This window comes from Notamacropus eugenii, chromosome 2 (genome assembly GCF_028372415.1).
Source record: "Notamacropus eugenii isolate mMacEug1 chromosome 2, mMacEug1.pri_v2, whole genome shotgun sequence".
Taxonomy (NCBI): domain Eukaryota; kingdom Metazoa; phylum Chordata; class Mammalia; order Diprotodontia; family Macropodidae; genus Notamacropus; species Notamacropus eugenii.
Genome location: NC_092873.1, coordinates 466,550,960 through 466,574,587, shown reverse-complemented (window position 1 = coordinate 466,574,587; position 23,628 = coordinate 466,550,960). Strand labels below are relative to the sequence as shown.

The window sequence follows — 23,628 nt, the reverse complement described above, 5'->3', positions numbered from 1 at the left end:
GTGGGGGGGGGCAAGGGCCCAGAGCGCTGTCCACCCGGCACAGGAGAATGTGGCCAGCGCTGCGGGAGAGCCTCGCGAAAAAGCAGCGCCACGCAGGGGAGGGAGGGCTCACGAGGAGCCCACGTCGGGGAGGGGGTGGCGAGAAGGCCGGGGCCGAGAAGGTTAAACGAGGCTCGGCGCGGAAGGGAAGGGGTTAATGGTTAATGAGCGGTGGGGGGCGGGGCCCGGGGGAGGGGCCCGGGGGGCGGGCGGGATCCTGCGGGCCCGCCCACGGGAGGCCTGGATGGGGAGGGTAGGGGGAAGGAGCAGGGACGACACCGGAGCTCTGTGATTGGTTTCGAGAGAGGCGTGACGCTAGGGCGCTACCACCGCCGTGGCCCGCGGAGGGGGAGGGAGGGACGGTGTGGGTACGGCGGGCGCGGGGAGCGGGGCCGGGGATGGCCCGGCTGGGGCTGAGCGCGAGTGGCGGCCGCGGCCGCAGGCGCGGCGGGCGGTGAGCGCGGGCGGCCGGCGAGCGCGGGCGGGCCCTCCCCGAGGAGGCGAGGCCGCGCCGCGCGGGCGGCCATGGAGCGCGACTAGGGCCGGCGGGGCAGGCAGGTGAGCTGGGGCGGGGTGGGAGGGGCCGGGCGACCCCTGCGGCCCAGCCCCGGGACGGGAGCCGGGCTGGGGGCCCCGCCCCGCTCCCTGGGCTGCGCTGGCTGCGTGGCCGAGGTCCCACCAGCCCCGGGGCGCGCAGGGGCAGCCCCCGGCCTTGACCTAGCCGGCGAGCGGGTGCCGCCGGTCCCCGGGCCGAGCACGCCCCGGCGCGGGAGGCTGAGCCTGGCGTCCGTGCCGAGACCCGCCGCCCGGGCGGCCGCGGCTGTGGTCAGTAACCGGGAGGGCGTGCTCGGCCCCGCGTGGGGAAGCGGGGTGGGGGGAAGGTGCCCGGCGGCCGGAGCGGGGGGGCAGTGTGCCCAGGCGGCTGGAGCGAGGGGGGAGCAGTGTACCCAGGCGGCCGGAGCGGGGGGGGTGGTGCCCCTGAGGATGCTCCCGGCGCCCTGCGAAGGACAGCCGCAAGTTTGATTTCAGGGGGTTCGGGTGTTTTACTCCCCATCGCCCCTAGAGGCTTCCTGCACCCCACTGCCCCCCGCTTTCCAGTAGAAATCGTTATTTTGGCCGAGGGTTGTTTTGGTCCTCGCCCCTCCGCCCTGCCTGCCGCCGTGCCCCTTCCGGCCGCGGGCCATCAGCTGGGAGCCCCAAAGGCCAGCGGTGGGGTGGGTGGTGGGGATCCGTTGGTAGCCGCCTTTCTTTGGTCTGGTTTTTGCCATGCCCATAGTTTTCGGAGTTGGGCAGAACTTAAGAAAGGAAGGCTGTGGTAGACACAAGCACGCACTGCCTGTGGGGTGTCAGTTCTGGGTGTGATGGGCCAGTCCCTTTTAGAATAACATCAGAAGCTTTCCGCCGTGGATGAGTGTGAGAATCTGCCAAGGCAGGGCCTGCCTTTTGTCTCTTTTTGTATCCCCAACGTGGAGCCCAGTGCCTGGTACGTGGCAGGTGTTTACCAAGTGCTTTTTTGATTGATCAGTTGGCACAAATTGGTCTTGTGACCCTTAGTAAAGTCCGTCTCTCAGGCAACCCTTTGAGACTATAAATTGGAAAACTGTGGGCTCTTAATAAATCTTTATTGCATTGAACAGCCTAGATGTAGTTTGGTACATAAATAAGACTCAGGACATAAGCATTCTATTATCTATTTCAGGACTGAGGGACAAAGGGCAGCATAAAGTTATGAGATTATTTATAAGATAGTACCTGCTGTAGGAGCTAGCCACGTCATTCATTGGAAGGGTAAAGAATTTGTAGTTTGGGGAGGTTTAAAAAAATACTTGCCATCGTTTTGTAATTCTTAGCTGTTGCTCCATAAAGCATCAGTGACTTCCCTAATGGGGAAGTTGGACTTTAAGGACTTGCAGAATGCTTTAAAATACTTTGCTTCCTTTGATCTTCTGGAGAACATGCTATAGGGGACCTCTCATCTTTTTGCAGAAGGAAACATGGTCACACATCTAGCAAGTGTGGTAGTTGGAATTTGAGTCCCAGTTTCGCCTAACCCCAAAGTTAGTGCTTGGGAATTTCCACTCTAAGAGGCTGCTTCTAAGCAGCAGAATCTGGGAAAATTCATTCAAGCTCTCTGAGCTTCACTTCATTTGTCTGACAAGATGAACTAACTGTAAGACTTTGTCTACCTAAAAAATAATCTGTGAATCTAACCAGTTAAGGACAAGGGAGTAATTTCTTTCTTTTATCTTTTATCCTGGGTGAAGAATTCCATAGGTAAACATGACTGAGGCAGTTAAACTGGTTAAGGACTAATCATATAATAAAGTAATACCTTGTGCTCAAATAGGAACTTGGTTCCAAGTGATTAACTCTAAGCAAATAGAACTGAAAACAGCAGTGTAGTGAACATTGTATAATAAACACTAGGTTTAATCAGGACTACTAGGTTCAAGTCTTGAGACATTGTGGCCTCTCCAGCTCAAACCTCAGTTTCCTCATCTGTAAAAAATGATGCTTGTACTTCTTTCCTCACAGGCTTGTTGTAAGGAAAGCATTTGGTGTATACCTTATTGTACTGAATAAATCTGAGCTTTGTTATTGCCACACATGGTTTTTCCTCCCTTAACTTAATCTTAACTCTTTCAAGTGTATAAAGAGAAGTACTAGTCCCATTTTTTTTTTCCAGAAATAAACTGAAGCGCGCACAGGATAAATTATCTGCTTAAGCTCCAGTAAGGCCAAGGCACATTGGAAATAAGACCTCATTTCTGTCTTCCGATGCTTTGCCCATCAGATTAAAATAATGGGGAAAATGGAAACCTACAGAACTAAGAAAGTTGTAGTTAAATGGCAGGGTGGCCCATTGGATCTCTTTAGAAGGATCCATGAAGACGTTTGTGGAGTTGATTCTGTCTTGTGCCCAAAGGCAAGAAGAAATACGATTTTATGGGCTGCGTGGGCATGTTGCCTCACAGTGCTCAGGGCTAACATAAAGAAGAGAAGAGGAAAGAAAAGATGTACCAGGGCTGGGGAACTTGGGGCCTCAAGGCTGAAGATTCAGTCAAAGGGCTGCACTTGAGGACCTAGAAGGCCACATGTGACCTCGAAGCTGCAGGTTCCCCACCCCTGATAGACCCTCAGAATTGTAGTCAGTCAGCATTGGGTATATCATCCCCTAGAAAATGCACAGCAGTTAAGGAATAATAAATAGACCCAAGAGAGTGATCCAGACCTTCAGTCTCTGACTCTTAAGTAATGCACTGCAACAGTCATCCATAGGAATAAAAAGGCCACCATGAAAAACACAGCTTTCCCTCTGGCTGGTTAAAATGTGACATTGAATTGTTTGGTCTGATTCCCTAGAACTACAAGGAGAATGATTTTATCTTGAGTAGGGAAATTAAAAGCTGAAAAAAACGAATGCCATCCTTTGTCGAGGAGGTGGAGGGTTTAAGATGCTTCGTACAGGAGAACAAACGAAAAACAGCAAAGTGTTACTGCTTTTATTATCCTTTGGGCCATCCAGTATATTTTATATTGAGTTAATTATTCTTGGGTTTAGATTCCATATCTTTTAACAATTGTAGTTCTCTCACATAGCCTTCAAGTCTGCTTTTTATCTCCTGAATTTTGAATCCTTGACTGAAATTCCCTTTGTTTCCTTTGCTATTAGAACATAGACTTCCTATACTTTGTGTCAGTTTCTTTTCACTGGTATAACCCTAAAGCCAGTCTTCAGATCCTGAATTGAGCTTCCTCTTTTTTTTCTTTTTAAATAGTTAATTACAATAGTTGTCTTAGTGATTATTGTCTCAGACTAGGGGAAGGACAATATCATTTGTAGCCTAAAGTAGTAGTTGTTAGTAACAAAATGGATAGATGTTATTGAAATGGGATCCACTCTCTTAACACTGGAAGTCAGATCACCTAGTCTTAGAGCCAAGTAGTTTTAAAGATTGAGGAGAGCAAGGCACCAAGATGTAGCATTCTTGGATTTTGATACTTATAAACATGTCCCCTTGATAATTTATATAAACCACAGTGGAGTTTGCCTCTGCAAAATGGGATACAGGAAGGCAGTTCCTTTTAGTGGATAGGAGGCTAGGTGTGTCTGTCAGAATAAACAGATGGTTATATTTCTGTGCCTACCAGTGGAAGACTTACCAAATTTTATGTTTTTAAAGAAGTTTTGATGTGGCTACTGTATCAGTGTTAACAAGCCTAGTTTAATAGAGATTTGGGAGCACTCTTGGGTGCTAGGTGGCTGAATACCTTCTGGTATTGGGTCCCATTGAATCCTTCACGGTTCTCACACAACATCTCAGAGTTAAGGGACCCCAGAGATCATTTAGTACAATCTAGAGAGGAAACTACAAAATATCTTACAATTGGTTGTTTGAAGACCTTTAATTTGAGTGAGACATGCTACTTTCTAAGGCTGCATTCTCCACTTTTAGATAGTTCTAATTATTAGGACTTTCTTTGTATATGACTTCTTTGCAACTGTTACCCATGGCTTCTGCCTCCTGGAGCCAAATAGGACAAGTCTAATCCTACTCCCACCTTACAGTCCTTAGGATATTTAAATCCAAATTCCTTGACATCTTTTTCCTCCAAGTCTTCTTTTTTTCAGGCTAAATCTCCTTAAATACTTAAACAAACCCTCTGAGGAGATGAGGCACATAGGTCTGGAAAAGACCTATGGAAAGAGCCCTGGATCTGGAGGCCTGGAGTCAGGAAGACCTGAGTTCAGATTCAGCCTCAGACACTTACTAGCTGTGTGACCTTGGACAATCTTTTAACCTTTGTCTGCCTCAGTTTCCTCAACTGGAAAGTGAGGATGTTAATAGCATCTACCTCACAGGGTTAGTGTGAGGATCAAATGAGGTCATATTTGTAAAAGGTTTAGCACAATTCCTGGCACATAGTCATAGTAAGTAGTATAGAAATGCTAGCTATGATTAGCTAATATTATCGAGACCTTTGTCCTCCTTTGGTTGCTCTCCAGATCATGTTCTCCAGAACTGAACACAATACCTTCAGATGGGGCAAGAATACAGCAAGCCACTTACTCTGGACCTTGAATGCTGCATAACATTTGCTTTCATTTTCTTAGCTATCAAAATCGCAAAGTCAGCTGCTATTGATCACATTGCCCGCTGAAACACCCAGATCTTTTTCAGACAAACTGCAGTCTAGCCCTGCCTTCCTCATTTTGTACTTGGGAAGTTTTATTTTTTGAACCCACATAAGATGATTAATTCCTAAATATCCTTCTACATTGTTTCTTCCAGGAAAGTAATATGGCATACTGGAAAAATCACTAGATTTGGTGTTAGGGGAGGCCTGGACTCAAATTTAGCAGTTTTTCCTAATTCCAGGAGCAGCAACCATCTATCCTTACTCTGGGTCTGTTTCCACGATTAATTCTTGATCTACCAAACTAGACAAAGATAAGAGAGGCTTTGTCAAGTGCCTTACTGAACACCAAGTACATCATGTCTAAGTTCCCTTCCTCTACCAGACTTCTGATCTTGTCAAAAAAAGAAATAAAGTTCAACTGTCTTGACTTGTTTTTAGAGCACTCAAGCTAGCTTCTAGTGACTACCATATCTTTTTCAAAGTGTTCAGAAAATCAGCTATTTAATAAACCATTGTAGAATTTTATCCAGAATCAATGTCAAGCTCATTGGACTGTAGTTTGCAAAATGCCTTTCTCCCAGTCTTTAAAAACTAGTTTTTTCTTCTCTCCAGTCTTCTATCATCTCTCCTGTTTCCCACAGTTCCTCAAAGATCACCAACAGATATCATCTCACTTCAATCCAGCAAACATTTTAAAATACCTTCTTTATGTAAGATTCTCTGTTAGGCTCAGATCCTTTCAGCATCCTGAGGTGCAGTTTAACTGGATCCATATACTTGAACTCATTTAGAATTGCTATATTTTCTCCTATTTAATATGGGTTCAGCCTACCTTTTCTTATTTTATATTCTTCTTCATGTACTCTACATTTCAGAAAAAACTGGGCTACACGCTGTTCTCATATCTCATCCATCCAGTTCCAACATCCTCACACTCTGCACACTCTTCTCTTTGTCTGGTGTAGTATCCCCTCTTCCCCATACACGTCTCTACCAATTGAAGTCCTCTTCCTTCAGTCCCTATCTCTGATGTCATATTGTTGCTGATTCTTACTGTATGTTCTCTCACCCTTAAATCTTTCATGCCAGACTTGTGTTTTAGTTATGTGGTTTTGTCTTCACTCCTTGGTTCCCCCCAGCTATGCTGAATGTTTCTCAAGGACAAGGCCTGGATCTTATTTCATTTTGTATCCTCTGTACCTAGCATTGTACCTTGAGTCTAGTAGGTGTTTAAGAAATTTTTGTTGAATTGATTTCTAGTGAATGTTCCCTGAGGAAGGTGTGTATGGATGACTTGTCCTCAGTGCTGTGAAACAGGTGTAGCCTATAGCTGGTGTAAGGGAAATGTGGCAGTTATTTTAGTTCCCCCGGTAATTTAGGAGTCAGATGAATCATGGTACGCTGGGAATGACCTTGGATTTTGAATCAAAGGACTTGGAATTGAATCCTGGCTCTTTGCCACTCACTACCTCTGTGACTTTAGGCAAGTCACACTGGGCCTCAGTGTCTTCATCTGTAACACGAGGGGGTTGGAAGCTAGTGAGTCAGTGAACATTTGTTAAGTGTCTGTTATGTGCTGACTGTCAAGGGACTCTTGCTGGATCAAGTGTTCTTAACCTTGGTCCATGAACTTGGATTTTTTTCTAATTAATTAATTTATTTTTAGTTTTCAACATTCACTTCTACAAGTTTTAAATTTTCTCCCCCTCCCTCCCCTCTCCCCAAGATGGCATACCATGTGATATGGCTCTGCACAAACATTCCTGTTAAACACATTTTCACATTAGTCATGTTGAGTAGAAAAATTACAATGACTGGGAGAAACCATGAGCAAAACAAAATAAAACAAAGGAGAAAATAGTCTGCTTCACCCTGTATTCCTGCTCCATAGTTCTTTCTCTGGATTTTCCATCCTGAGGCCTTTGGAATTGTTTTAGGTCCTTGCATTGCTGAGAAGGGCTAAATCTATCAAAATCAAGTCATCACACCTCGTGGCTGTTTCTGTGGTTTTTAAAAAATTTTTTTCGTAATTTCAATATAATTGGTTTCCTTTGTAATCCTACGTATTTTATTTTATGCACTTTAAAATATTATTCTGAGAATAGGTTCACATGTTTTGCCAGATTGCCAAAGGAGTTCATGATCCCGAAAGGTAAGAAACCCCTGGACTAAATGATCCTTAATGTTCCATCCACTTCTAATTCTGTGATCCTATGAGTCCCAGAAAGAGACTTAGTACCAAGTCTACCAGTCATTCAGTCAATAAATGTTTATTAAGTACCTTTTGTGTGCCAGGCACAGTATTGGGTCTTTAGTGGGCCTGTGTGGCCAGCAAAACTTGAAGGTAAGGGAGAGAGTTGCTGGGGCCTTAAAGACCTGAACTCTCAATAAGGACTCATTTGATGGCTCTGCTTTCTTGATGTTTTCTCTTCTACAGGGCCCAGAAACATTTAAAAACTGAGCCACTGAGTTAAAAAGAAATCCTTGTCCAGGTCTCCTCCCCAACTTTGCTAACCTAACAGCTGGAAGCATACATCTTGAACCAAGCACACCTGCCCTCAGGATCACTCTTGGGCCTCCCATTTTTGAAGATCAGAGTCACAGAGTGGAAAGGGACCTTGGAAACCCTCTAATCCAAGCCATCACTTGACAAAAATACCTTCTGCAGCATTTACAGCAGCCTCTTAGCTTTGGCTCTAAGGTTACTAGAGGGAGCTGACTTACCACCACTTCTCTGAAGTGGCCCATCCCACTTTACAATGGCTCTAATTGTTAGAGACACGGTTTTTCCCCCTGACGATTTCTACTTCCCTAACAAAGTCTAATTTTTCTTGGTAATTTCTCGCTGATTCTAGTAGAGTCATATTAAGGCACAGGAAGTATAAATGTGATCTTTTTTTTTAATGTGAACTGTGATCTATCTGGTAAGGAACTTTCTTTATGAATTGAGATTGATCTACTCCAAAAAAGTAGGTGAAGCAGACAGCCAGTATATGTCACAGAGAGGATTTAAACTCTGGTCTTCCTGACCCCAAGGCAGCTAGATAGAGATAGTGGATAGAGTGCTAGGCCTGAAGTCAGGAAAACTGTTCAAATTTGGCCTCAGATACTAACTGTGTGATCCTGGGCAAGTCACTTAAACTCTGTTTGCCTTACTCCACTGGAGGAGGAAATGGCCAACCACTTCAGTATCTTTGCCAAGAAAACCCCATGGACCATATAGTATAGACTCGTGAAGAGTCAGAAGCAACTAAACAACAACAGTTTCCCCACCTCCAAGCTGGCTCTGTTCATTATATCATACTGTCCCTCAAAGATGATAATATTTGGCTCCAACAATGAATATATTTGGCAGCACCTGTAATGTTACAAATATTAAGTATTACACTTGTTTATGCACAAAGTTCCATTTTCATACCTTTCCTAGGGCTGTGAGATCAGAAAGTGCTTTGTAATCCTGAGTGTTTTGTAAATGAAAAGGTCTATGTTTCCATACTATTCCAGAATGACGTTATAAAATAAAACTTTTAAGAAGAAATGGTTACATTCTAACATTAAAATGAATAAAACTTAGAAATCTTCCCTATCTAGCCCATTCATCTGAAGCATGTCCATGAAGCTTTTAAATGACTGAAACCCATCTACAGTGGCTTTTTCCAAAGCCCTTATAGCAGCCACAAGTTTTATTCCCATCCCATCCTAGCCCAGTCCCCGGAAGAAAGTCTCCTTCCTTGATTGCTGTCTGGCCTAAAAGTGGATTTACCTAGGCAGGTGAATTGAGCACTTTTAAGAAAAGGACAGAGATTCCTCTATTCTTTTCCTTCTACTTCTCCCTAAGGGACCACATCTTCCCTTAGGCCCTCCGTAACCAGTCCTGCTAAGCTCTCATAACATTGTGATTATTACCATGTTTCATGGACGGTTCTCTGGAGTTTAATATCCAGGTTTCATTTCTTTCTTACTCCAGAGCTTACAGGCTCAATCTGAGCAAATGTTTAAATGAAGGGGAAGACCAGAAGGTTTAGCCCTGGGACCATTCTGGGTGGGTTCCTGGAAGAATTTGACTTTTTGTTCCAATAAGTGCAGATGTGGTGCTGTTCCCAGGGCATTTTAAAAAGCTTTACATTAAAAAACCTATTTATATTATAACAGGAGAGGGGACATCCAAGCTTGTCATTTTGAATACAGATCAATTCTATTGAAGACTGCTGAAAGGACTTAGATTTCCAGCCATCCACAGAGTAAGCACTTGTTTCCCAAGTGCTTGAGGCAATAATATAGGTAAACAGAACAGGACTGGGCGCTGGAAGGAGGAGCAGGCTAGACAGGCTGTGGCCCTAAGCAGCATCCTGCTTGGAAAGAGCCAAAGAATACCTCCTTAGGTGGGTAACAGTGATTTCAATCTTATTTACATTCTGGAAGAGTAGAGGAATAAACATTTTTAAAGTATCCACAATGTGCCAAGCACTTTACAAATATTGCATTTGAACCTCACAAAAACTCTTTTGGGGTAGCTGCTTTTATTGTTCCCATTTTACACTTGGGGAAACTGAGGCAGACAGCAGTTGAGTGACCTGCCCAGAATCACACTGCTAGTAAGTATCAGATCTTCCTAACTTCAGATCCAGCACTCTATCTACTCTGCTACCCAGCAGTACAACAACACCTCACTACTATGAAGCACAGCGTATCAATTTCTGTCATACAGGAAAGGAATCATTTTTATTCACATTTCCAGAAAGATTTTCAATGTATGCATTAATTCAACTCACTTATTGATTTTCCCTAGTTAATATGTGGAAGTGCTCAGACTTGGGTTGGGGCAGTGGTCTAGTGGATTTGGGGGGGCAAGAAACAAAGAAGGACTCCAGAGGGTTTGGACTGGTTGTCTTACTCATGTGCTAGTGTTTTCCTTCCCTCCCCCATCCCACTTTCCATTGAAGGTTCTAATCTCAAGCCTTTGCCCTCAAAAATGGTTCTGGGATGGCAGGGAGTATGTTATAGTGGGAGAAGATAATATGTATATATTGGGGACTGATACAGGGATAGTAATGCTATTTGGTGTTTTTAACTTGGAAACACAACAAAAGGCCACTCTCATACAGCTCATAATTCTGCCATTTTTTGGTTTGGTTGTTGCTGTGAGCACAGAAATTTGACTTTGTGAAATGTCTTTAGTGATGTTGGAGGTGTTATTGGAAGTCCCTTGAAGAGACCTGTGGCCTAGGTTAATAATAATAAAAGTAGGTCAAGATTAATGCTCAGCACTGCTGTTGATGATGCTTGGAAGACATCTATGTGATTGGCAGCCCAGGCTCTAGGTGACTAATAGGAGCTGAAGTTACTGGTCTCATGTTACCTCTGTGTGTACACACAGACACACACACACACACACACACACACACACAGACACACACACACACACACACACACACACACACACACACACACACACGGATATCATCAGCATATCAGTCTTGTGCTCCCACTTCCTCAATGCCATCCCATTCCTTCAAGATGAAGCCCAGCATCCACATAGACCTATGCTGACTGTACCTGCCTAGCCCAGCCTTGCACTGCTCCATCTAGGGAAACTTCTTTTCCATACCCTTTCACATTCAACGCTTCTCTCACCTTTGTACTATTTCTCATGCAGCGTATCCTCTCCTTGGTCTGGAATGCCTACCTTCCCTTTTTCCCTTCTTACACATCTGCCTGTCCAAATGCTTCCTCCTCTGTGAAAGCTTACCTTTAAAATCTGGAACCTTTGATCCTAGAATTAAAGTTTTAGACCCGAAGGTCATTTTCTTCCCCTTCCTTCTTCATTTGAAGATGAGAAAACTAAACCCCAGAAGAGCTGTAACTAAACCAAGGTGCCCGTGCCCACTCTCAGGCTGAGGCAGGATTTGAACCCGTGGTCTCTGACTCCACAGCCAATAGTCTTTCCTCTACACTAAGCTGATTCCTGTAATGTTACATAACAGTCTATATTTCTTACATTTGTTCTTCTATTTTACTCTTTAAGTTCACTGACACCCAAGATGTCAGCGTTTTTAATCTTTCCATCTCCTGTTTATCCACATCCAGCTTACCTTGGTTCACAAGGTTCCATTCCAGGTTCCTGTGCATTATTGATTTTTACAGCATTGGACTTTCCTTTTGTCACCAGACATTTCCACAGCTGGGCTTTGACCTAGATGATTCATTAGGACTGAAACTCATTGTACTTGTTCTCCATTCTTCCCCAGTAGCACACTGAACACCTTTTGACATAGGGGGCTCATCTTCTAATGTCATTTTTTTTTCCAACGCTGTCCATGGGGTTTTTGCTAGAGGGGTTTGCCGTGTCCTTCTCTAGTGATCGTTTGTCTCCGCTGTGACCTGTTTATCTTGGGTAACCCTGCACTGCACAGCTCATAGTCAATACTTGAAGAAGTTAATTCAAACTGTTCACTAGAACAGGGGTAGGGAACCTGTGACCTCCTGCATCCTTGGTTGCAGCATTTTGACTGAGTGCAACTTTTACAGAACAAATCTTTTTATTAAGGGTATTTGTTCCATGAAGTTTGGATTCAGTTAAAGGGCCACACCTGAGGATCTAGAGGGCTACATCACCTCGAGTCTAGTTTCCCTTTGAATTGAAACTTTGTCCTGAGTTCCACAAACCTGAAAGGTCATCCAGTGGTGTAGAATATAACTGGCCTGGGGTAGATAATTCCAAGAGTTTTGGGAAGGAATAAGAGAGCTACTGCTCTCCCACCACTGATTACTGCCTGTGTGACTTTGGCAAGCTTCTTAGCTTCCCTGGGCCAAAGGTGAGAGCTGAACTAGAGGACCACTAAGTGCCTGCCGGTTCTGCATCTATGGGACTAGAGAGTGGTACATGCAGGAGGTCAAGCAGACTCTTTAATTTACTTTGAGCCTGATAGGAGAGGTGGCAATAGAAGTCGTTTCTAGAGTTTATGAAATACTTATGCTCTGAAATAAGAAGGAATAGAGATGGCATGGAGACTCATCTCAAATCCCTAAAAGGGTCCCAAATAGTGAGAAACATGGTGCCTTTGTATTTAACACTAACTAGAACATGTTTTAGAGAATGAAATCAACCCAATCTAAGCTCCTTTATTAGATAGCCTGACCACCTTACTCACTTAGTTCACAAAATTCACCACCACTAATCTGGGTACCACTAGTTCCTTCAAATATTTTGGCTCATCTTTCCCTCTGAGGGAGCAGCTGCTACTCTGCTAGAAGAAAATATCTTCTGGAACTCATGTCTGTATTTCCTTCAAAAAGTGATGCTCATCTGATTCCATTTTGTCAGGATAGGCATTTGGAGGATGGAAGGGGGCTAAACAGAGCCAGCACTTGGAAGCAGTTATGATTCCATTTTTAACCCTTTACTAAATACTGACAAGAGAGTATATAGTTGATGGAAGAGTATAGTTGATGGAAAGCTGACCTTGGAATCAAGGAACATCTGAGTTCAAGTCCCCACCCCTACCCTAAATACACAACTGGCAGTCACTTCACTCAATGCTTAAGGCCACAGGTATCAAATATGCAGCTCTAATTATGTACACTGTAAAATGCAGAAGAATGGCAATTTTAAAAATAATATTTGGTCAGTGTCAGTAGGAAACCACTGAAGCTGATAGAGTAGGGCAATGACGTGTGTTTCAGGAAAATCACTTTGGCATGTTGTGCAGCCCAAACCAGATGAAAATGTAGTTGGGAAAAATTCAGTAAAATAAATAAAAATACAATAAAACATAGATAACAATTTTAAAACTAAGTCAGTATATGGCCCAGAGGGACTCCTATGCATGTGTTCTTAGCCCTTATTTCTGTCTGAGTGTTGAGTTTGATACCTTTGATGTGGAGGATAACTTGGAGAGAAGAGGTTTATGGCAGAGAGAAGCAAAGAGGAGGCAGTTGTACTAGTCCGGGTGAGGGAATCCTGGCTCAAGCTGGTATGATGCCCATGTGGCCTATGCAAGAGCTTCTGTGGAGCTCTTACACAAGGTTTAGCACCTGATTGGCTGTGCAGAGTGAGGCACTGAGGCTGGGAACCTGAATAACTAGAAATATGGCATCTTCAGTAATAGGGAGGTTCAAAAGAGGCCTGGGCATCATAATGTGATGAAAGCTGCAGTCGATCCTCCAAGCCTGCTAATCCTATGGGACTCTGGGTGTCTCAGGCCTCTTACTGTCACTGTTCTCAGTCACTATTCCAGAGTACAAGGCCTGCTCTGAGGATGTCTACCCCCTACCAGGAGATATTCTGGAGGATGCTAAGAGGAGCAAAAATTTCCCAGTGGCACCTCTGCAGTTGCCATGGGTGCCTATATAGTAGTTGAAGTTATAACTTCGGGGGGCTCATTTCCCCTGACAGGCAGAGGATGGATGGAGTGGGGGAAGTTTGGAGTATATGAGTAAGTATAATCATGTTGGAGACAAGCCCTACAGTTATCTCTCATTTAGTGGGTGGGATATGACCCATTTTCACACCTTTTGATTGGTTGATCACATCAGGCTATAGTCCCAGCTATCAGATCATTATTCAGCTGTGTGACTATGAGCCCTCTTACCATTCTGGTGAGCCTCCTGGGAACACTCACCATGTTGTCATTGGCTGCCCTAAATGGGTGTCCAGAATTGCACAGTAGTCCACCAGCTGTGGGCTGATCAGGGATAGCTGTGGAATTGAATCAGACCAGGAATTAAGATCCTGTAGTTACTTTCATTGACTAAGATGGTTTCAGTACCCAAAAGTGGAGTCTGTGTCTGTCATTTGGCTTTAAATATGCTGAGATTAATAACTAATTAAAATGAAAACAATGCTTAATCCTTAGTACTTTGGACTTGCCTTGTACTTGTATTTAGCTGGAGAGAGCTCCAGCTAAATCCTGAAATGACTAAAACCAACACTTTTAAAATCATATGATGTGCATTCTTATAACAGTTTAGTAGCTGTTACCATGTCAGATAGATTGAGTGCATTCATTTTTGGAAGGTCTGATGTATTTTTAAAAATAAGCAAAGAACCATTCTGGAGAGCAATTTAAAGGGCTACAAAAATGTGCATACCCTTTGACCCAGCAATACCTCTTCTAGGACTGTATCCCCAGGAGATCATAAAAATGGGAAAGAGTCTCACATATACAAAAGTATTTATAGCAGCACTTTTTGTCATGGCCAAAAACTGGAAATCAAGGGGGGTGCCCATCAATTGGGGAATGCTGAATAAATTATGGTATATGAATGTAATGGAATACTATTGCTCTATAAGAAATGATGAACAGGAAGACTTCAGAGAGGCCTGGAAAGACTTATATGATCTGATGCTGAGCGAAAGGAGCAGAACCAGGAGAACTTTGTGCACAGCAACGACCACAGTGTGTGAAAGTTTTTTCTGGTAGAGTTGGAACTTCATTGCAATGCAAGGACTTAAAAAAAATTCCCAGTGGTCTTCCAAGGCAAAATGCCTTCCACTTCCAGAGAAAGATCTATGGAATTTAATCGCAGAATGTAGCGGATCTCGTGTGTGTGTGTGTGTGTGTGTGTGTGTGTGTGTGTGTGTGTGTGTGTGTGTGTGTGTGTGTGTGTGTGTTGCGTTTTGGTTTGTTAGATGATTTCTCCCACTCATTTTAATTCTTCAACACAGCATGACTGTAGTTGAAATGTATTTAATAGGAATGTATGTGTAGAACCTATACAAAATTGTATGCCGTCTTGGGGAGGGAGGGGAAAATGATAATCTAAGTTGTATGGTAGTTATTGTAGAACACTAAAAATAAAATTAATTTAAAAAAGTAAAAAAAAAAACCAAGCAAAGATACTATTATAATTCAGTGTTCTTGATTTGTAGCCTTCTAAGAAAATGGTTTTCGGAGACAGTATACTAATATATCTCTTCCTATTGCTCCTTTTTGCATCGGAAAGAACTTTAACATGTGTTTTAGGTATTTAATTACTAGAGAATGATATCCTTAAATAGTGTTATTTCCTTTATTTGAAAAGTTAGCCAAACCAAGAGTGTTTTTGTATTAACCATATTTCAAAAAATATTGAAGGATTGATCTAACTATGTTCTTCCTTTCTCTCCTCCTCCCCTCACCCCCCATGGAAACAAGGCCGACTTTTCAGATCCTCTTGTGCCCAGCACGTTCCGTATCTTTGTGCCAGAGGACCCCAGGCCAAATCTAAAAGTACTCAAGAAACAGTAGCAGCACATTTGATTCTGAAGTTTCCAGAGGTGCTTTGTGCTGATGTGGTTTTAAAGGTTGTTTTGCAAATAATTGAACTGTTACAGTTGTTCAAGATGGTGATGGAGCTAGGGGAAAAACCTTTCTGAAATCGAGTCCGCGTGGCATTGCCTTGATCTTTCTTCTGTCAGTAATCTCAGGCAGCTTGTGTTATTGGATTTCACACTAAACTTGTTCTAGCCACAGTCATATTTGAGATGTACTTGAATTGCCTTTGACTATTTCAGCAAATAGTGTCACATACTGTCCGTGTAATGGTGAAGAAACAAAACAGGTGGCTGGGGATAATTAGAATTGGAATTTAGCTCTCACCTTCAGTTCTCCTGACTGTAAAGGAAAGGAAGAGTGTGTTAATCACTGAATCACCTGCACAGCTGCCATCTCACCACTTGTCCTACTGCTTAGAATTAAGGGAGCAGTCCCAAACTTTGGGCAGGAGAGACTTTATTTGAACAGTTTATCACTCTCCTTTGTATGGTGTTCACTTTCTTTGATGAATGGTCTTAACTATTAAATGTACTTGGGCAGAGCTTGTGATCTGTGCTCCAGCTCTGCAGCAGACGTTCTAGCAGATTATGAATGCTTTTATACATCCAGTTAGAATGAAAGGAATCTGATTCAGTATTTAGGATGAAATTGATTCATAAGGTTTTGATTCCATTGTGAGATCTTAAAAATATAAAAGGTTCAGATAATGATTCCTGCTTAGAATATTATTTTCAATCCAAAGGGAAAAAAATGTCCTTTTATGACAGTCTTGTGTGTTATTTTGATCACCAGTTCATGCCAATGGCCTGATGGTGCTGTCTTATCTGTTACCATTAGCTTTCTGGTCATGTTCTGCTAATAGCCAGATGGTGTTAGGAATATGTTTTTCCTTCACCTAATTTAACTGGAGTTGATTGTCTATATATTACAGAGGCTTTAATTTTGGAGAGTAATTAGTAGAGACTGACTAGGGAGATATATATTTAGGAATCTCGTTAAATACATGAGTATTGATGGTGGCACATGTGGGATTGCTTATAATTTGTATTTTTGGTTGAGATGCTGTTCTCTTTTCTTACCCTATTTGATTTTTGTTGTTTAATAATTTGTTATAAAAACCATTATTTGGATGATAGGAGAAACACTAAACTCTTGGCTCTGTGGGGCATTTAGAAGGCATTTGTAGAATTCATAAGGTACAAAAAAGTTGATGAGTTTCACCTTACAACTTAATGGTGGAGTTCAAATCTTGCCTCTCATTCATATTTGCCATGTGACCGGCCCACTTACTCTCTCAGTGATCCAGGCAGTTCCCTAAAACAAAGTTATAGAGGAACAGTCAGTCTGCATTAGAGAGAGTTTCTATACCATGAAATCACACTCCTGGTTCCTCTCTCCCTTCAGTTCCCCCCCCCCCCAAGGATATTCTTTTGTCTAATACCTTTCTTCTTCTTGCCATTATTTTGATTTTCAACTTCATTATATATTTGTAGAAGATTAACTGAATTATATGTATATGTGGTATTACAAATACTGAATTATTCATTTTTAACCATAAATCCTCTGTTCCTAATAAGATAAGGACTAGAATTTTTACTAATTAGAACCATTTAAAACAAATGCTTAACCAGTGAGACAAATTCATTTAAAATAATTGACTTTCTGAAGATTGAGGTAAACAGTTTGCCTGGAGTTGTACCAGAGATAGATGCAGGTCTGCAAATTAACTTTAACCAAAGGTTTTGTATTTTGACTTGCAGGAATCCTCGGAAATGCTTTAGTGATGGGATGGCCTAGTTCAAATGATAATCATGAACTCCCCACATTAACTGGCACATCCTCACGCTGACCAAGGGAGAAGGAAAGGCGGCCATCATGAAGCTGAAACAGCGAGCTGTCCTACTTGTCATCCTCATCATCATCTTTATCTTTACAAAAGTTTTCCTCATTGACAACTTGGACACTTCAGCAGCCAACCGCGAGGACCAGCGGGCCTTTCACCGAATGATGGCCAGTCTGCGGGTGGAGCTGGATCCCCGCCTGGAGCATACATTGCAGTCTCCTTGGGAGATTGCTGCTCAGTGGGTAGTTCCCCGGGAAGTGTACCCAGAAGAGACCCCCGAGCTGGGGGCCATCATGCATGCCATGGCCACCAAGAAGATCATTAAGGCTGATGTGGGTTATAAGGGCACTCAGCTTAAAGCCTTATTGATACTTGAAGGAGGGCAGAAAGTTGTCTTCAAACCTAAGCGGTGAGTCTTCTTCAAGGCAACACCTATGCAGCTATGAATGTAGCAAGCTCTCTCTACCTCACTTTGTTCATTTCTAAAGGAGAGCTTTGGACTAGGTGACCTAAGACCCCTTCTAAGCTTTTAGCACTCTAGGGTCCTGGGATTTTATCTCCTATTTTAGGGAGAAAACTAAGCTGTGCAGCTAACCACCTAAGTGACTTACTGAGGTAAATTTAAAAAACATAATAAAAATGACAATATAAACATAAAACTGAGATAAAAATTGAAACATGGAAAGGTTGACAGTGACACCTTCTGGCTTATATTGGGAACAACAAGAATGACTTCTGAGGACATTAAGGGCTTTACTTGCCAGAACTTATGGCCTTGCCATAAAATAGTATAAAGAGGACATATTTGTCAGTATGTGTAAACTTGAACTATGACTGGTTCCTAACTGGTGTGAATCATGAACCCCCTGAAGTGGTCACATGTATTTGAATTCACACTAGTAAAAGATAATGGTGTAAAATATGGTCATTGGTTCCAACCCAATGGAAAGCTACAGTTCAAATAATGGGACTACTGTAGAGAATTCGTTATTCACAGTAATAGCTGTAGTGTGGGATGCTAGGGTATGTATGTATGTGCTCTTTTCCCAGTAATGCCAATGAGAACCCTCAATCTGTGGGATTCTCAAAATACTTTCAGATGTTGAGGATACTTCCAGTTCCATGGTGCTAGCTTTGAGAGAAGTGTGATAGATATTTCTTTGTATTCTGCAGTTTGATATAGGAGCATGAAATCTGATTCCTCTGGCAGGTAGATATAATGCTGCTGAAGGGAGTGGTGGAGCTGAGACAAAGGAAGGATGCCTGCTCCTCAGACAGCTGGGGAGTGCAGAGTATAGTAGGGAAATAATTGAGAGGTAAACGTGTTAGCCAGCATTTAAAGTTTTGTTTGGCAGATAGTGAGGATAAAGGATTCTTCTGTGAAAAAGACACAGAACTAAGGAACTTTGGGGTCAGAAGAACGCTTAGAGATTGTCTAATACAATTCTCTCATTTTATAGATGAGGGAAACCAAGGCGCAGAGAAACCCAGTTAGTTCCCTTTCCATTCAACTATTTTGCAGGAAGTATATCTATTAAAATTGTTTTTCTAATTGGTGTAGGAACTCTTCCAAAGTCACTGAGCAGGTACTTTGCAAAGCCAATGGGAATTGTATAGAATCACATCTACTCCCTTATTTATAGAGGCTGAGAGACTGTGCTGAAGGAGGGTCTACAAAGAGTGAAATTATCTGTGTGGAGGAAACGAAACAAGTGGATTGGCTACATTCAGACAAGAGGGGACGGCCAAATGGAAGACTGTGTGAAGTCAGAATTGGAGAGTAAGATGCAGGATGAGTGAAGAGCTGGAAGTGGGGTTGTGATAATTAGATAAGAATTTATCTGGGAGAAGTGAGAACAGATTAGTGATGAGGAAAGAAAGCAGTAGGTTTAATGTGCACTGGTATGCCAAACCCGAAGACTGGCTGAGACCCTGCCTTCTTGTGATCTTTTAAGTGTCCAAGTCAAGACCCATAGCATACCTCCTTTGGACCCTAACCACAGCAGCACTCCTAATGCAACTATTCCTTCCTGCATGTTATAGTCAAATTAATCCTACCCAAACACAAACTAATCTCCCTACTGCCCCTACTCAGAAAACTTCAGTGACTCTGATTAATCAGAGCAGCTAGGTGGTGCAGTGGATAGAGCACTGAGCCTGCTGTCACGAAGACCTGAATTCAAATCCAGCCTCAGAAAGGTAGTAGTTGTATGCCCATGGGCAAGTCACTTAACCTCTGTTTGCTTAAGTTTTCTCATCTGTAAACTGGAAATAATAATAGTACCTACTTTCAGGATTATTGTGAGGATCAAATGAGATCATAATTGTAAATTGTTTAGCGCAGAGCCTGGGGTCTATTAGACATTATATAAAGGCTTGTGGCTATTCATTTCTGAACAGACTACAATCTAGCCCCACCTCACTCAACCTTAATTTTTTCCCCTGAACATAGTGGGCCTACTCCCACTTCTAAACCTCTGCCTCCCTATATAGACAGGGTGGTTGGCTACTAACTTGGATAACTGAGCACCATTTGACTGTTAATTAGGTGAGTCTCCATTCATATCAGGCTGCCATACAGAAAGAGATTCGATGAGCTAAGGAAGGTGGAGGCTGGGGTAAGTGCTTGCAGACTTTGGTTGCAGCCCTTGAATGACCAGTAAATTGTCATTCTGACCCCTAGTGCTTCAGAAACTGGTTCATCCCTGGTGTAAGAGCAGATTAATGTCCTGAATCTGACTCTGACGTTCTTTCTTAGAAGGGTGAGGGTTAACGTGTTGGCAGTTATGGGATGAACTCTGCTATTCTGTCAGTGACTTAAGATAAATAACTCTGTGCTGAGAGGATTGGGACCCTCAGCACCATCACACAAAGAAGCCTGTCTTTCTCTAGGTCGCTGATGATATTGGTTTATAACTCTATTTGGAGGGCCAGGCTCTTCATGCCCTGGTGTTCTAGCAGTAGAACAAGTATAAGTAGTCTATTTTTGTTAAAGGCAAAATATCAAAACAGCCCCCTTTTTTTCTCATGCATTGCCTCAAACTATAGGGAAGCTTTCTGAGTCTCTGAATCCATGGCGGTGAAGCAATGATTTTCTGCAAGCACCAGTGGTGACTGTGGAAGGTAGTGTAGTAAAGTGGGTGGGGAGCTGGAGTGAAAGCAGAAAGGCCTGAGTTTCAAGTCCTACCTTTGACTCACACTGGCAGTGCTCAAGGCAATTCTTGAAGATGAGAAGGGGCTGGCCTGCACTGGTAGGGAAAGTTACCAGAGCTGAGATTTGAGGCTACCAATAAAATCAGAGGCCCGGTCCTATCCCATAATTATAACCAAACTTTGGAAGGAAACCACTTAAAGGTGGTTCAGAATTGGGGTATGATCCTGATTCTGGTCCAGTGTCCCTTCCACTGAACATCATTTCCTGGGGTAGGTCTGAAAGAGGGAGAGAGTAAAAGCAAGTTTACTGCAAAGCATCTGGTAGTCAGTTAAACTAAGGAGACCCAGTGTTACATTTACCCCATAAATTTGTTAGAAACCTGGGCAGCGGGGCATCTGTACTAGATAGGCAAAACCTTTGCTTACTGGTAAAGGCAGTCCCTTATAGAAAAGGCATCATTAGTTCTCCAGTTAATAAGTAGTCAAAGGATATGAACAATCTTCAGAAATACTGTAAACTAGAAATGATTGCAAAAAGATGTGCCCTCAACTCCCTAATAGTAAAAGAAATTCTAATTAATACAACACTGAAGTTTCATCTTATACTGTTTGCAAATTGGCAAACCTGGCAAAAATTAGAAATAGTCAGTGTTATGGGGCTCCAGAAAAACAGGTAAACTTAATGGATTGGTGGTGGAGCTCTAAATTAGACATTAATTTGGAATTGTACAAAAAAAATGACTTGTTTATCCATACCCTTTGACCTACTAATTCCACTTCTGGGCCAACACCTGTAAGGAAGTAAAAGATGGAAACAGAGGTCCAATATATACGAAAATATCAGTAGCAGTGCTCTTTATGGTAAGCATGAAACTAGAATCAATTGGGAAATGACTGAAGATCTATGCTATATGAATGTAATGTAATACTATTTTACCAATATTAGGAATTCAGAAAGGTGTAGGAAGATTTGTCTTAACAGATAGAAAATTAAATAAACAGAGCCAAGAGAACAAGATCAATGATAACTTCCAGAGTAGAAATGAAAACATCACTAAAAGAAAGCTGAAATGTAGGTAAACAGAAGACCAGCGAAGGTCCCAGAGAACAGAGAATGAAACACAACCTCCCTCACATTAAGAGACGAGGTGAATGACTGGAACAGAGTGTTGGGTTTGTTTCCAGCAGAGTCACTGGATTGGATATTTTTCTTAATTGTTTTTCTTTGTCACAAGAGAACATTCGCTAGGTGGTTGAGGAGAAGGCCTGAAATGACTGTGATGTTAATACTAAGAGCCTCGATAAGATGTAATTAAAAAAAAAGAAATAAGATGTCTTGTCCTGGGGACTGACTTGTGGAGGCCCTCTCTGATACTACCATCTTTTAGCTTTGTATGAAGATCCTAAACTGTTTTAGGGGTGGATTCACATCCTGCCTCTCTGCTTGGGCCTGTCTTTTGCAGGTACAGCCGAGACTATGTAGTTGAAGGGGAGCCATATGCTGGTTATGACAGGCACAATGCAGAAGTTGCAGCCTTTCATTTGGACAGGTAAATGCCTAGGTTTTTGTATATGCTTGGGTTTGTTTGTTTGTTTTTTAATCTTTCTGTCTTAGAAAGGAATTGCAGAAGTTTTCCTGAAGCATGTGGCTCCAATAATTTTGGCGTAATTCTCAGTTCATTCTAAATGAATAGGATCCCATTGATTTTGCACGATTCACATATGCATGACAACGTTGGTTCCCAAATGAATATTCTAAGTCATGTAAACCATTTCAGTTCCTGGTAAGACCTCTCTGTTGATTATCAAGAAATTGTGATGTATAATTGCCAGATTTATCTACAAGAACTTGATAATGACCAAGGAAATTTCCCCTTCCAAATAATGGGCCAACAAAGTCAAAAGTCCAAGGTTAAACCAAAATAGCATATGTGAACTAGTTATTAAATGAAAATATAACATTGCAAATTTCTAACTTGAAGGTCCTGTTTTTTGGTATTAGAACAAGTAATAATGGCTTTGCTCCATGTTTCACAACATAAAACTTAACCTGGATTGAAACTGAGAAGAGCACATTTGCTATTGACAGTCCTGGAAAGGATAAATTAACAGTTTTCAGACTCCTCAACCAAAGAGTAATGGCTCCATTGCCTTTCAAGAAAAATACCTTTTCAAATATTAGGAGATTCAGTGTGAGTTGTTCTTTGGGGTTTTGATTTCAGGCAAACTTACCGTAATTTTTGCTTAGTGAAGTAGCTCTCACTGGAAGTTTTGGACATTTGTGAGTCTAAAAGTGTCTTTCAAAATACTTTACTAATGGCACGTTTTTTCTTCTTTCTTTCTTGATAGAATCTTAGGTTTCCGCCGTGCCCCCTTGGTGGTTGGGAGATTTGTGAATCTTCGAAATGAGATCAAACCTGTTGCCACAGAGCAGTTACTGAGCACATTCTTAACTCTTGGTAAGGCAATTCAAAGAAATATTTGAATAGGGGAATATTTAAGTTAGTGACAAGAAATGGAATAAGGTAGGTTGTTCCTCTTATCAGTCTAACAGATAGATATTAATAAGGAGTGGGTCCTCTGTGCTTATCAGATCACATTTAGATAATGATGTTCATTTCAGAGCATCACATCGGAAAAGAGATTAACAAAATAGTCTGTCCAGATGAGAATGATGAGGGTGGTGATGACTCACAAAATTTTAGAGTTGGAAGGAATTGCCATTTCATTCACAAAAAAAGAATCCCCACTCTTCATAGATGTCCAGTCATCATCCAGCCTTTGCTTGAAGGCTTCCAATGATGTGGGAGCTCACTGCTCCCAAGACAGTACCTTTTACTGAGGAGTCTGGACTCTATCCTATGAGGCATAGTTGAAGGAGCTGGTATCCCTCCTTAACCCTGAGAAGAGGAGACTAAAAATAGACATGGTGGCTGTCTTCAAAGGCATGAAGACCTCTTCATTTGATTGTTCCCCAAAAAAGTAAAACTAGTGCCAGTCAGTAGAAAGTTCAGAGGCAGTTTCCTATCAGCATAAGGACTTTATAATAATTGATACCATCTGACAGATGTAATGAGCATCCATCAGAAGCAGTGACTCCTGTTCGGCCCTGGAGATACTCAAGTAGACTTTAGGTTCCCGTCTGAGGCAGGAGAGGGAAGGAAGGACCTTCTGTGAGGGGTTTGTGCCCCGTGT

General features: G+C 42.4%; 1 protein-coding gene across 2 annotated transcripts in view; it reads left to right on the top strand.

The window, feature by feature from the left end:
• Positions 1-477: 477 nt before the first annotated feature.
• The window catches only part of FAM20B (FAM20B glycosaminoglycan xylosylkinase), a 39,125-nt gene continuing 15,974 nt past the window's right edge, over positions 478-23,628 (top strand). For both annotated transcript variants that reach the window (XM_072648538.1, XM_072648537.1), the window contains exons 1-4: positions 478-597; positions 17,198-17,689; positions 21,897-21,983; positions 22,783-22,892. In XM_072648538.1, coding sequence (XP_072504639.1) covers positions 17,313-17,689; positions 21,897-21,983; positions 22,783-22,892 — 574 coding nt within the window. In that variant the 5' untranslated portion in view covers positions 478-597; positions 17,198-17,312. The remainder of the gene's footprint in view (positions 598-17,197; positions 17,690-21,896; positions 21,984-22,782; positions 22,893-23,628) is intronic.